Raw genomic sequence first — 15,039 nt, forward strand, 5'->3', positions numbered from 1 at the left:
AGACCCCTGCAAAGACCCTCCTCTAATATCAAACACCTGATATTGTCCTTTTTTGTCAGATTCCTGAAACAAGGTAATGATTGACTTACTTGACAAGGATGCTAAAACCACATCTACCACTGAAATTAATTAATTCTTTTTTCCTTCATTAAGAAGTTCTATTACTCCATAGCCCAGAATAATCAAATTATTTTTTTTCTGTAACCCATTTCCATTCATGGCTTATGGTCAAACCAGGAGTTTAAATACCCATAATTAATCTTAAGCCCTTAATACATCACATGATTTCTGACCAGCAAGGACTTGGATCTCACAGTAACATATGCAGCAACAAAGTGATATCAGTGTTCCTGTTTCTTGTCTGAGCCTGCCAAGAGCCACTGTGGATACAAGTCCGACAGAATACCGCTGCCATTGCTGAAGATGTTATCAGTGATTCCAGTGGGACTCCTAAAAATCAGAATGAAACGAAGTCTTCTTCCTTGAACTGTTGATCAATTGATCATGAGAATGAAAAGGTTTTACTTGTAATTTTGCTTTTTATTGTGTTTTCTAAGCCTGTGGGGAGTAATCATAAACAGTGACAGGTTACTAGCATGGTGTGTGCGTGTACTTTGTATTTGGGAGCAGTCCTGGCGTGACTGGGAAGTATGCTTAAAGGCTGCCTAAGCAGAGTTTCTCTTCTTCTGGGCAGCATTGTATTTTGAGCTTTTAAGCATCATTTGAACACTCAGTGTTGCTTGCCATACCCATCCCAAGTCTTTTGCATTCTCATCATGGACAATTATTTTTTTAGTGAGATGCTTTCAATTAAAAGTGATAAAGTCAGCCCTTGAAAGGTTTAGAAATAAATAATTTCAAGTTCTCATATATTCCAAAAAGTGAGTCTAAAGCAGTGGTTGGAAGCTCTTTCTGAAACATGAAGATAAGCACTCTCAGAAAAATCCACTGTGGAGGCTCTCTTGAACAACTGCCTGTGCAGAACTGCTTCTTGTCATCCCCAAGATAAGTGGTTACCACTGTGATTTCAAGTCTCTGGAGACAGTGAGACAAATTTTATGAAACATACCCAGCAGAAGATACTCAGGCCTTTATAGGTTAGTCTGAGTAGCCTTGGGAATGCACACAAAACTATGCGGTGCTTGCTGTGAACAGTGGGAGACTTAGTCTGACTTTCAATTTTAAAAATTCAAATAAAATTTAAGACAGTTTTAACTGGAATGCTGAGAATTTTCCTGTTGATTTTTGGGACTGTAAGCCATCTTATAAATGGTTCAAGCAGTTAATGCTAAAAATAATAGGAGTTTTGAGGTCCATTCCATGGGAAATATATGACGTTTGTAGTTTCAGAAGGAAGACTGGTGTGCCTGGAAATCATAGACTCCAATTTTCCAGGTTAAGCCATTTAATTTGTCTCATTTCCCCTCTTTCTGAAGTTATCTTGCTCAAAAGTCCTCATTTAGTCCATTTTACCTTACATGTATGTTCTCTGTGCTAATTTCTGAGGAGCTGGCAAGAGTATTAAAATATATGTGTATATAAATTTCTACATTATTTACGAATATAAACAAAAAATTCCTTCTCTTCTTTGGAATAGTGGTCTTAGGCAACTGTTAGGATTCCTATTTCCCAATCATTTAATACATTGGAATTTTAATCAAGGGATATCAAAGAATATATCTTTGGCCAGGGAAAAATAGTTTGGCAACGAAAAGGTAGGAATGTTAGATATAGGAGGTTTTTTAATATGTTTCAATAGGAAAGGACAGAAAGAAAACAAATGCAAAAGAAGACTAAAGGAAAGAAAAGAACCATAAGGCTGAAAAAATTAAAGGACAGTGCCCAAACTGAAAAGCCATTGAGGAGAAAGAATCATCTAAGAAACTCCAAAGGGTGGGGAATGGAAAACTGGAATTAGGAAGAGACCTTAAAAAAAGCCTAAAGCTTTGTCCATGCTGCCAACAAATCTATTTTGCTCAATTTTGGCTAAGCTGGATAAACATTTTTTCTGGCACGTATAGGTGGTTGCCCAAATTTGTTTGTTACAAGTAGGTTGGAACAAACCTCCCAAAAATGTTTTTCCCTAGTCTCGTGAATTTTGCTAAATCATATTTTTACTTTGAGTCAAAAAAAATTTTGGCCCCACAGAGGCCAGCCAAACACCAAGGCAGCTCAGACAGTTGGATTTCACAGCTGTTTTTACATTCTGTGGTTTAAGCTGTGGGGATGTGGCTTAACTGCAACATCCCGCCAGATCTCCGAGGGAAGGAGCACCCCAAGGTAGCATTCTCCAGCTCTGCCAAACATCAGGATCAGCATAAGCAAGGGAGCCCTCAATGCTCTTGATGTCTGTAGTAGAAAATTGCAACAAAAATGCCTGCAAAAGACTGTAACACAAAGAAATCAAAGACACGCACAGTCACCATGAATGTGCTTACTCTACACAGCAGTGTTTAGCTCTGCCTTGTACAACTGCAGTGGGGCTGGGGCTCAAGGTGGGTCAGAATCCTGCTTGAAGAGGGAAGAAAAGTGGCCTTCACAAAAGTTTGTTTCTCACTCAGAGTGGCACTGCATGCTGTGCCTCCTAAGGGAACCATTCTGAGTGAGAGTCACCAGATACAGATGTTTGATTGTGACCACCCACCTAAGACCCATAGCCAGGCTTCAGGTTGTAATAATGCTGATCTCTTATCTCCTGGTCATCAACAGATGTCCAAACCAAGGCCAACTGCTGTATCACTTCTGGTACTCATCAGACCCCTCAGTGAATCATCTATGGGAAATAAGTAATCTGTTTGCTTTGTACTTGTGGATTAGCCGTTTGACACCTTTGCTGCCTGAACTGATTTCTTGTGGACTGAGATGAGCACTAGTGTGAGGAAATCAGGTGAGGCTGGGTGAAAGAGAGATGGAGGACATGGAAAGAGAGACAGGGCCATGTCTTCTGTTAACAATTTACAGTTAGAGAAATTTGGCTCCAGTATCAAACCATGTGGGACAATGAAGTTAAGCTACTTGTTTCAGGACAGCTGCAGGTGCTGCATTGCAGTGATCGAAAAGACTAATGGCAGAATCCCAACAAAGCTGTATGTTTCCACTTTTTTTCCTAAGAAATAGGCAACTTTGAGGTTTTTTTGTAAACTGTGGTGAACGTATGAGCGCAGGAAAAACTAATAAAATGTGGCTTGGTACAGATCTGTACCTTGTGGTTGGTTGACTGTATCTACAAGTCTTTCCTGTGGTTGGTACTCAGAAGTCCTCTTTGTGGATTTCATGGAATCTAATAATGCGTAACTTAACAAGCCGGCCAGGGATATTTGCAGTCAATCTCTCTTCTACTTGTTCACTGCTTTTCACTGAATTTTGGTAATCTCACTTATGTTTGAGAAGCCCTATCCTTTGTCAGACTTGGTTGAAAAAGTTATTGGGATAAAAGCTAGTGGTGTATGGAATGTGACTCCAAAAGTGCTGTCTGTGTAGAAAACAAGACTTAAACAACCTGATAAACAGTATTAGAAGGAAAATGACACAACTGTATTGTTTGACATTAGTGATTGCAAACATGATTTTCTCATTTCTTCCTTCAAGCAATGTCCAATGTCCTACTGTTTCAATTCATCTGAAGGTTGCAACCTGAATCTGTTAGTTTTTAGTTGAGCTGAGAAAAGACTGGGCTTGTAAGTGCCAGTCTAACTCTTCTTATGTCTGTTCCAGCACATGCAAAAGGACTAACAGGGATGTGTTTGGCCGTTAGAAATATGGTCTGCATCCGTGGTCCTTAGGAAGCTTTAAAGGCTCCCAGTACTCCGTGGGATGTAGGACGTTAGTTTGGGGCAGCTAGTTAAGGCATCTTCATCCTATTCAGCACCATTTTCTCTGGCATGCCTCAGTTGAGAGGTAATTGAGGAACAATGGTGGATTGAACCGCTCAGCCTGATTTTTCTGACAGTCCGAGTACCTAAAGGTCCTTATGCTGTTACTGGTTGTTTTGTGATAGCATCTGTGACCCCTATTCAGCATCCAAAGCTCCACAATGTAAGGCAGTGTGTACTCACAAAGAATAAAACTATGGCCCTTGCCCTTGCTGACTTTAAATATGGTTTATGGTTCATTCAGCAACTCACTGTGTCAAACTGAGCACCAAAACTAATGGTCAACAAATTCGCAAACCACTTGAAACCAAACAGCAGCTTCAAAAGTCCACATGGATCACCATGTAAACATTGTCCTGTTTAACACTGGAAACATTTCTGACTTCTGTTAGCATGTTGATAAATTCCTGCAACCAACATCATGTGACAAGGGATAACCTAACATCCAGGATTCCTAAATGCTCATAAATGGGACCACACTTCTTTACAAACTCTCAGAAATGGAAAATATATTTTTTTAATTGCCATATTGGCAAGTAGGAGGGACAAACAGGGAAAACCAACAACAACATATTTAGCTGCAGTACGTGCCCAAAACAAATTACAGTGCTTTATGACTGCTGCAAACAATTTGAGCAGTCCATTTTTCTTACAGAATTATCTAGTCATAAGCTATTCCCAGTAGATGAACAGTGCCCACCAGTGTTTGCCAACCAAAGAAAAAGAGGGAAAAAACTTTGCACTTAGGTTGCTGTGGTCCATTTTTGCTTTGCAGTAGTTTTGCAAAGCAGTGTTCACAGTCATTTGTTCTGTTTTCAGCAGTGTCCTTGACCATACCCCCTGCCAGTAACAGGACCTTTAAGACCAAGAGAAAGAAACAACTTTTTTTTTTTTTTTTTTTTTTTTACCCAACTAGCAGAGGATGTGCTGAGCCAAAATAGAAATAGCAAGGTCAGGTCAGGGCAAGGCCCTGCATTTCATTAGCTAGGCCTGGCTAGGAGTGATTAAATATGTACAAGAGGCTTTGAATAGATTCAGGGAGGAGGGATGACATTGTGGAATACAGAAAAATCATTCTTTGGTGCTGTCAAATGACTAAATACAGGATGGTACTTAATTAGAGATATAAAAAGAATTTAATTATTTTATTTCTGCACAAAAGAGGGGATTTTTTATTTTCTGTTGAGTGTTTTGAAGAGAAGGAGAGGAGGATCTGGACAAAATACGTCAGCCAGGCTTAACAGAATCCAGATTGCCTCGAGATATGCATTGACCAAGCCTGCAGTTCTCATTAATTTAACTTGATGAAGACTCAGTAAAAATACAAAATTATATTGGGAATGAAACCAAGGCTCTGATAAATTTTGAAGGTGCTCTGGTTAGAAACTGAGGACCTTCAGAGCACATTGCTCTGTTTCATCAGACATGTTAGAGAATTGGAAAGAATGGAGTTTTGAAGCTGGAAAAAGTACTGTGTAAAGTATTGCTCTGGTTGCCCAGCTTGAATTTGCTTTTGGGGCTGCCTGACTTTACTGGCATTTTATAACTGTATTGTAATTCTTTTATAACAATCACATTGTTGAAAAGGCACCTGGGCACTGAATCCCCACAGTTTGTAATCCTTTTCCATAGAAAATGCCAGCCCAGCTGGTAGAAGTATGTTTACATTTGTCCAGAGCACCAACAATAATGTCTTTGCAAAATTTCTAGGGGGTATTTTTTAGACAAGCCCACTGGAATATTTCCACTTTATAACTCTGAAAGACGATTCCTGCAGCAACATAATACTCCTTAATGTCATGTTGGAAGGTCAATTCAGAATCAGCTAGGGATTTCTGCATAGTCATTTTTGCATGAATGTAACTTAAAACATTTTGAAAGCCTGGATTTAGTTGCAGTAGTGCAATCTCTGTGTCTAGACATTAGTGTATTTACAGTAGTATAGGGATACTAGTATCATTCATACTGTTTCTTGTTACATAAATAGTATATTTTTCCTTCTGGTTCAGTATGTCTTAACTGCCCAAAAAGTGTTTTCTTGGGCAATGTTGTATCTTCTTTGCTCTATCACAGAAAATAAGAAGCTTATGAAAAATCTTCCACTTTTCTGAAAGTTATTTGATAGCAAAGCTGACATTAATGGTCAGTTCACTGACAGGGATATATGGTTTGATTTATATGTTTTCTTGCTAAGATGTCAGATTGACAGCCCTGGGAACAGAAATCCTCAGCTAATTACCCAAACATGCAGCATATTGCAAACTTTGCCAACCTTTCACAGCGATAGTATCTTGATCCTTGAGCGTGAGAGCATATCTAAGCCTTCAGTGGGCATTCAGTGCTGAACCTGATAGGGCATAAGAAGTACTTTTTGTTAGCTCTCTTCATGATTCACGAAGGTAAACAATGACCCTGAGTTTCCTTTGTAAAGCTATTGAACAGCCAGCCTGGCAATAACAGCTCCGAGTCAGAATTAACAAGAGCTACGTTTCAAGCTGTGGTAACTTTATTATGAAAGACTGCAGATCCCACTTTCCATCCCGTGAATGAGCACTTGCCCCTGCTCATTGTATCTCTCCCTGTTGTTCCACTACCAGGAATGACCAGTTGTGGGCCTGGAAAGTTTAGATCACACATTCTTGAAGATTTCTAAACTAGCACTAGTGTAAATTTAGTCTCTGAGGCTTGGTCAGAAGCAGCATTTGTCAATAAATGGTCTCTGCATCAACATGGATATTCTCAAGTACCCATGACGGCGAGTCCTAACTGCTGACTGATTGTGAAACTTATCATTCTTTCCCTGACCCTTCCTGCATCTGCTCTTCTCCTCCTTTTCAGGTTTTCCCCCTGCTGTTTCTCTCACCCATGACCTTTGCCATTTCTCTTCACCTTCCCCCCAGCCACTCCTTTTCCATTTTTCTGTCCTGCTCTTGTCAATTCCTCTTGCATGCCCTTGTTCCTGCTACTCTCCCTTTCCTGAAATATATTTTTTCCTTCAAACATCCCCACATATTCTTAATTTACTCATCTTCCTACTGCTTTCTATCTCCCTCCCCTCATTGTCACATGGAATAAGAAGTGGTGTTCTGACAAGGGGGGGTGCTATCAGCCGCACTGCAATCAGTCTATTCTGCATCACTCCTCTGTCTTATCCTCAGAGTTTCTTCTTACCAGTTGCCTTGATGTATTTGATATATTGAATTTTATTCTTTTTTCTTCCTTTTCATTAGGAATCTGGGGGAAGGAGGACAAGCAATAGGGGTGTGCTTATTTGTCATTTTTTTGTGCATAAGAAGTGGTAGAGACCCTGTCTTGAAAAACTTGGCTCTTTCTTTCCTTTAGGTTTTCTTCCAGGCCCTTTTCTAAGTGAAAGGAGAGGAGTGATTTTCTTGTATCACCGGCATTCTTTCCTTTCCCTCCTCCTCTCTGCCTAGTCACGTCCCTAATTAATTGAATTCCCTACTAGATCTTTTGTGAGTCATTTCAATTACCCATTAGTGAAGCAGCCTGGGATTTCTGCTGTGTTTTCACTCATCTTCCTGGAATTTCTCTTCTCCTCCCTCCCCCTCCTTCCCCTTTTAGTCACTCTGCTCTGTGAAAAGCATTAGATGGACTTGAGCGCCGAGTGCCTATATTGTTTGCAGGCCCAGCTGCATACTTCCACACTCTGCCTTGTGCGTCACAGCTATTCATCTTGTTTTGTACTTGGCTCTGCTGCAGATGCTGTAAATATGGTAATTTTAGATTCCCTGATTGGAAAGGGTTGCAGGGCGGGTCTAAGTGGTAAGAGCACTGTTTGATTTACGCTAGTTCATTCCGGTTTCTCAGGGTTTGGGATTTATGGATACAACTGAAATGAAACGTGGTTGTAAAAGCAGTCTCTTTTTTAGGGTTAGGAGAAGGATAAATGTGAGGGTATCTTTGTGTACAGCAATGCAAAAGTGCTGCCTCAGAAATTCTAGGGAGACTGGAAAGAAATAAAGCAAAAGCAGGAGGTAACTCCTCAGATTATTATGTAGGATGCCTTCACACCCAGATAGCTGCAAAACATGGATGGCTCTGCAAAAATGGAAAAGATCCAAGTGAGAGAACTGTGAAAGGCAATCTGGAAACTGACAGTGCCATCAGTACCTCAAGTACTGTAGACTTATGGCAATCCCTGAAGAACAAAATCAATGAGCAGCTTATTTGTAAAAAATTTTTGAAATGCTGGATAGGAGTGTAGCGGGTAATATTCATTATATTTCTGAGGAGAACAAGGCAGTGATAAAGCCAGCTTGCTAAAATTATGATGGATGCAGTGACCGCCTGAAATCTGATATATGGAGAATTGCATTTCTATCCTAAAATTGAGTTTTTACAGCACATGAATCTTTCATGCTTGGGTTAATTTTCCAGTGATACAGAGAGGCAAACAGCATCACTGGGAACCAGCCTGCCGGAAATGCACCCCACACGTCCCAAGTTACTAAAGTAATTTACAATGCTCAAGCTATTATGATACTTTCATATTATTATGATACTTGTCCCTGTGAGGTTAGAATATTTCACAAGAGAACAAACTTTTGCTAATCAGGCTGTTGTGAGAAGACCCTCTCTCATGACTTCCCAGGGGGAGCTCATTTGTTGGACTGACAGGAAGTGAATTTACGAGGGCTCCCTGCACATCGGTATTCATAGGTATTTTTTTTTCTCCTCTGAGCTCTTTATCCAGGCAAAGGAGAGAGGAAGGCAACAGTGTGAAAATACCACTCAGTACAGACACATTAAGATGTTCTTAGGAAACCTACTGGGAATTATTTTACCTTTAATATCTTGAAATTTTGGCCCCCTGTTAAGCAGTGGTGGATTTCAGAGGTTCATTAGATGGCTCTGGAGTTCTGCCACTTCACGGGGTGATGTTACTTGAGTCAAAACTGTAAAAGTGCGAAAGGAGCTAGTGAAGAGTTGTGTGTGTGAGCCCCCTTTTTCTTTACAGGGCACCCAGCAGCAGAGCCTATAAAATTTTATCTGAAGTTATCAGGTCATGACAACACTTTTTTTTATCTGTCTGTGGTGTTGCTCTATTTTCTTGCACATACCATTGCTAGTATCACATTACGAGGTTTAGTGATTTTGCAGTTCTTACACCTTTTCATTTCTTACATATCCTTTTAGATTAAGTTTTCCACTGCAGAGTTAGCCTGGTGAGGACTGCTACCCAACTTCTGAGCTGAGAAGCAGCAGCAGCATCTGAAATGGAGCTTTGGGCCTGCTGTCATTTCACCTGATAAGCTGTCCAGTGTGTGCCAGAGGATGCCAACTGTGCCAGATATTCTGATTGAACTGCCCACGCTCTGGGCAGCTTTCTGCACCTTTCCATAGTAACTACTTTCTTTTCCCAAGCGTATGCAGTGGGACAGAAGACTTCTGCTTCACTAGGCTGAGAAAAGCCATTTGTCACAGCACAGAGCTGGCTTCTGTACCACTGGCAAGATGGCACATACACTGCAGGCGAAAACCCCCTTAGCCCTTCCATGCCAAAGAGTATTTAATGCTCCTTTACCTCATGTGTTCCTTTACATTTACCTAAATTCTCCTCCTGTAATGTTATTGGATTTCTTCATATGTTTTTTGCCACTGTGTAACACTGCTTGGCTCCTACAAAGTACTGCTGTGTTTCGCTCCACAGTTGTTTGCATCTTAGCAGATGAAAAACATGACACAAACTTAAATTATGTAGTTAGTTCAGTTGGTTAGTAAAGGAGCTAAAGAAATTTTAAGTTTATTGTATTCATAAACTCTTGGAGTTTTCACTGATAGGTTGGATATATATAAAAAATCCACAATTTCTGGAAAATATTGTTTGTTGTGGAGATATTTTGGACTTCCAGGGTTCTATGCTATAAAATGCTCTAGAGCCTTATAGATTCCCAGTTACAGGCTATTTTCATTCCTGTGTTTTTTTGACAGAGCAGTAAGAAAAACAATGATTTCTCAAACAACTGAACAGTGACTGGGTTTTCTATTTTTACTTCTGTTTGATACACAAAAAATAGATTTAAAATATGTCCACTAAATTCCTCTACACTGTAAAAAGCAAATTATAAAGATGATTTTAATTCCTCTCATCTCAGGACTGTTCAAGAGACTGGCTCAATCTCTGCACACGTATCACATGCTAGTGATTGCTCCAGTGTATGCCCATTTATAGCATTTCTCTTACAACACCTTCTCACTTGACTATCTGTCACTGCTTGTACTCTAGACAAGGTGCACTGTTTGGAAAAGGATGTGTGACATGAGAATCACCATGTGCCAATGTAGTTTTCAAGGATCTTTAGTGGTTATCGAAGTTATAGGTATCTAATACAAAGGCTATGCAAGCACACCCATAAGATGTAAATACAAAATTAAATATCATCTGCCCAATCTCTTCATTTGCATGCTGGCAAATTGCTTGGTGGTTTAGAGAGAGAAATAGTTCTTTGAATGGGACTTGTCAGGAGAAAGGGAAAGGTGTCCACGTGTGCAGCCATAAGGTTTCTGCTTTATCTGCGCTCTGTACGAGCAGTTGGTTACTCCTCAGAGCTGTGGAGCTGAAGACAGGATAGGCCCATGATGAGTAAGTAGGGAGGGAAATTATGTGTTGCTTTAGTGAAGGATGTAAGGGACATCAAGGAGAAAAGAATTCATTGAAAAGGGAAGTTCTGGGAAAGAAGTTACAATGTACTGATGGGGAAGTAAGACCTTGCTAGATGTATTATTTTTAGAAGATGAAGAGGAGATCAGATTAGGATTATCTGAGAGATCAGGGAGGGAGAGATGATTTGTACAGACCAAATATAAGCATGATTCTTCCAGTGACCTGTTGCCAGATTTGTGATCAAATTAGGTTGGGTATATTATCAAATTAAATGTGTACATGCATGTAAAATATATATTCAAGGATACTTCGCAGAGCTGGACTCAATACTGTGTAGTACAGAGAATTCTTAACTCCTTCTGACCTTCCTAGCACCTTCCAGGAACTACTCAATACTTCGTTTTGTTCCCAAATTAGCTTTGCTTTAGCACAACCCTCATCCCCACTGGCAGCTCTTCCCATCTCCAAGTTGCTTAGTACACATGGCAGCTTTCAGGGCTTCAGGCTTCATTCACATGCCACTTGGAAGTAAACTGGCATGGCTTACACGTGTAACAGAGTGAGCCCATTGCCAGCTCTTGTCCTTGCCCTGCCTGTTGTCGTTTGATGCATGAGAATGGTGGTGAAAAGTGTCTTGCCCAGTGTCCTTAATGGGGTTAGTATTCAACTGTAGGGTAGTCTTTGAGCCGGTTTATCCAGAACTTCCTAGGTCCCAATTCTGTACCTAATTCTTCTCCAGAACAGATGTCTAATCTAGTTCAGTCCATCTGTTGGGTTCCAAATGTCATGTTAAATCACATACATGAAACATAGTCATTTAATAGGGCATGCAGTTTAAGGGTGAAAATGGGGAGAAATCTCATTTTGGTTGATTCTCTTACATAGAACTTGTACACAGACATTTCATTTTAAAAATAAATTACTAATCACACTACCCTTTTTTATTTAAGCAGCTGGATGGCAAAGGTCTGGTCTAGTCACCCACTGTATTTGATTTTGCAAAGAATTGGTGCTTTGAGAGGGTCAGTTTGCATTTCTCTCTCCATTATGTTGTGTGCTTAGAGGGGTTTGTGTGGGCTATTACACTTGGCTCCCACGAGATCCCACATCTGGTAAAGGATAGAGTGTATGACCCTGCTCTCAGCCTCCTCCTTACCTCCTGCCTCCCCCCATCATCTGAGAAGGTTAAACTAAAAGCAACATGTATGATGGCAAAGGTCCAAGTTTGAAATGTGTCCATTGTATGTGTTCAGTTCAAAAACAACATATCAAGGAGAGTGCAGTCCTTACAAGTGGCACCCCTGGGCCTTCTTTTATTCCAAAGCAGCGATATTTACCCAAGGAAAAGATGGAAGTGATGGGGTAACAGAGTACACATGTTGGGAAAATATGCAGGCAGAGACTGAAGAAAAAATAACATTCTGCCACAAGTAGCTGCCTTGTTCCTCTACTTTTTTTTCCCCTTCAGATTAGAACCAGCCATTTCTTGTGCTCTTTCAAGCACCTTCTGTGGTTTCCTGACAGCTGGCTAGAGAGGATTGAAATCTGGCTTGAAAAATAGGCCATGGGTCATGTTATTTTCAAGAGCAGAGAAGCAAAAATTCCCATAATGGTCAAAATTCACAGGCTTGAGTTTTGTTGGGTTGTTGTTCTGTAGCACATCATTGTTGGAAATTTTAATAAATAACTTCAGTTAAAAATTCATAATAAAGAACAACTACAGATTAAGCTTTTTGTTTCTCTTCCCTCTGATTTATAATGGCATGCAGTATTTTGTTTGGAGTTGCAGCATGTCCTTTTTTTCTGGAGTATGACAGGGAAATGTTCAGCTTCATAAAAGACTATGCTGGGGGTTTATGAAAGTATTTTTTGTTTGTTTTTTAAGAACATGGTAACACTTGTCTTGCAAATACTGATTCATTAACAGAAAGATAAGTCTGAGTAACAGCCTGCAGACCGGTGTTCTTTTTCCCAGCTCTCCTGACCCTGAATTGAAAATACCAATACATTCTCAGCAGATGGTTTCTGTTAGGAGTTATAAACCTTTCTGGAGTTTTGTTCTTTTGTGAACAAGTTCTCTTTTTAAAATATTATAAAAAGAGAATACTTGGTTCACAGAAGTGCTAACTTGCTCAACCTGCATTTTAGGGCTTGAGGCTGCTTCTTAGCAATACAGTTCACTACTCCTGTAGTCAAAGGGTACAGCCTAAAAGGCAGTCCTGTCAAGTGGGTGGGTGGGTGGGTGGGTGGGTGGGTGGGTGGGTGGAAGGAAGGAAGGAAGGAAGGAAGGAAGGAAGGAAGGAAGGAAGGAAGGAAGGAAGGAAGGAAGGAAGGAAGGAAGGAAGGAAGGAAGGAAGGAAGGAAGGAAGGAAGGAAGGAAGGAGCAGAGCAAGAAGTACAAGAGAAAAATGTCAATAGGAGGCAGAAAGTAGAAAAAGTCAACTATCATGCCCTGCTATATGGGGAGAGTCAGGAATTCCAGTCAAAATTGTATTATAGTAGAGCATGAGGAAGGTGAAAGTGTTGATTGACTCCTGACTTTTGAACAGATGGATGAACTAAACAACCCCAGGCAGTGGCAGAGCATGACTGAGTCATGTACAGCATCACAGGGAGTGCAGGAACTGAATGAGTGGAGAGCTGGGACCATGGCACCTGACCAGGGCATACCCTGCATCAGCAACTCTGCATCCTCCAGAAATGTCATTCAGAGCATCCTTCTTCTCTTAGCTTTAATAATGTGTTACAGTCCCTTCCATAGAAAAACTAGAATGGTGTCAAAGGAGAGTATTGTCATCACTAGCCAGTCCATCCATAACACTTCTAGAGACTCTTTAAGGGCAATTTTAACAAGGGTGTTTTTTGTGTTATGAACAGACATTCTCTAAGAACTGCAATAGAAGCCCATGCCATACAGCCCATTCACTGAATAAAAGGGTTTTTGATGGGTAACTGAGATAAAAATAGTCCTCAATTCTTACTCCTAGCCAACTCCTTCAGAATGTGAGTAAGCAGCACAGTCTAATGGGTGGAAGGTATTGGAAACTAGGAGCTCAGTTCTAATGTTTGCTCAGGTCTGGACTTGTTGAGGGAAAATGGCTAACACTGGTGAACAGTTCCAGCTAGTAGTTAGCAATATTGAACTGCTTTGTGAAAATGCATGGAACAATTAGCATCTGCAAAATGTTTGAAGATAACCAGTTTCCATATTTCCATATTCCCATGTGCTGTTATGGTGGCAGTGCATCATAGTGCATGGTGTAAAAGAGATCTGTTAAATTAACTAAATAGATGAATGTGTCTCATCAGTTCCCCTCATGTCCATGGTACAAGTGATAAAAACCCATTGATAACAGATTAAACTGATGGAATTAAATTTTTTCCTCCCATGACTGAGTTTACACTGATTGACATGAAGCTTTGCCCATCTGTAATGATTTTGCTTAGTAGGTCCACTGGCTTTATAAACAAAATTTATAAATACAAAATTTATCAAGTGAAAGGCTCTGGTGTCATAACCTATGTCTATTTTCATTAGGGATTTCTGCACCAGAGGTACAAAAATCCTTGTGCAAGTATGTTTTATCGTCTTCAGTTCTGAAGTGAACCCTTTCAGAGATATTAATGGTCCCACAGTTATACCAGAAAGTTGACTTTGTTTCTGGAAGTAGTATTGAGTGCCAAACCAGATTACTACTGTGTAACCAGTTTTCACCTGTTTTTGTGTACTAAGGCATTAATGAAAGAAATACTTCTTGGAACAGTTTAATGGTTAGAGGAAGGTAGTGCTATTCATGGTTTTGCTAGGCAGTAGCCTAGGTACACTTATTTGCAAACCACAACAAACCACTTTAGCTATCTGTAAAGAGCCTTCCCTGTCAGAAAAATGGATGTAAGAATATTACCACTTTTCAGGCTTTGTTACTCATAAGCTGAAATGCTTAATGATCCAAATCACTAGCTATTCTTACTGTAGCCCCACTTCTTTTTTTGAAGTCTTATTTTGCTGTTTCTGGTATGATTGACTATCATAGCACTAGCCCTGTTCTTCATATGACATACTGCACTCACTATTGTTTGAAATTGCCATTAGAACATTTGACAATAACGTTTTCTTTCCAAACTGACTTGTATTTTTTCCAGCCCTGATTTTTTTTTTCCTCTTCCTTTCCTGTTTATCTAAAATAGCTGAAGGAAAAGGACACATTGCGTCAAGGCCGATAGGACAAGAATTAGACCTACTGTATGTGCTGGTTGCATTCAGACCTGTGAGCACTTCCTTTCTCCTCCCCCATAACCAAACCCAGCTCTGCTCCATTCTTTGGAGCAGGCAGGATATTAAGATTTACAAGGCCTTTAGTCTTTGATGTACTGCGAGACCATGGCTCTTCCTCATTTCTTTAGAAAGCCTGAGCCTGAGGAAAACAGGTACAGGGATCATGAGGATGGAAAACTTCATATTCTCAGCATTTCAGGCAGTGTGTTTGCCCTGAGAGTGATAGTAAAGGAAATATACAAGGTTTGCTGTGATTTGGTGCTTGG

General features: G+C 40.2%; 1 protein-coding gene across 19 annotated transcripts in view; it reads left to right on the forward strand.

The window, feature by feature from the left end:
* Positions 1 to 15,039, forward strand: part of RAD51B (RAD51 paralog B) — a 404,685-nt gene that overhangs the window by 294,249 nt on the left and 95,397 nt on the right. Inside the window, exon 10 of one of the 19 annotated variants that reach the window (XM_064424288.1) lies at positions 9,030 to 9,172. The exons of the other annotated variants lie outside the window; for them this stretch is intronic. Within the exon in view, the coding sequence (XP_064280358.1) occupies positions 9,030 to 9,034 (5 nt within the window). The 3' untranslated portion in view covers positions 9,035 to 9,172. Of the gene's footprint in view, positions 1 to 9,029; positions 9,173 to 15,039 lie in introns of those variants that run through there. 19 annotated transcript variants of the gene reach the window in all.

This window comes from Passer domesticus, chromosome 6 (assembly GCF_036417665.1).
Source record: "Passer domesticus isolate bPasDom1 chromosome 6, bPasDom1.hap1, whole genome shotgun sequence".
In the NCBI taxonomy this organism is placed as follows: domain Eukaryota; kingdom Metazoa; phylum Chordata; class Aves; order Passeriformes; family Passeridae; genus Passer; species Passer domesticus.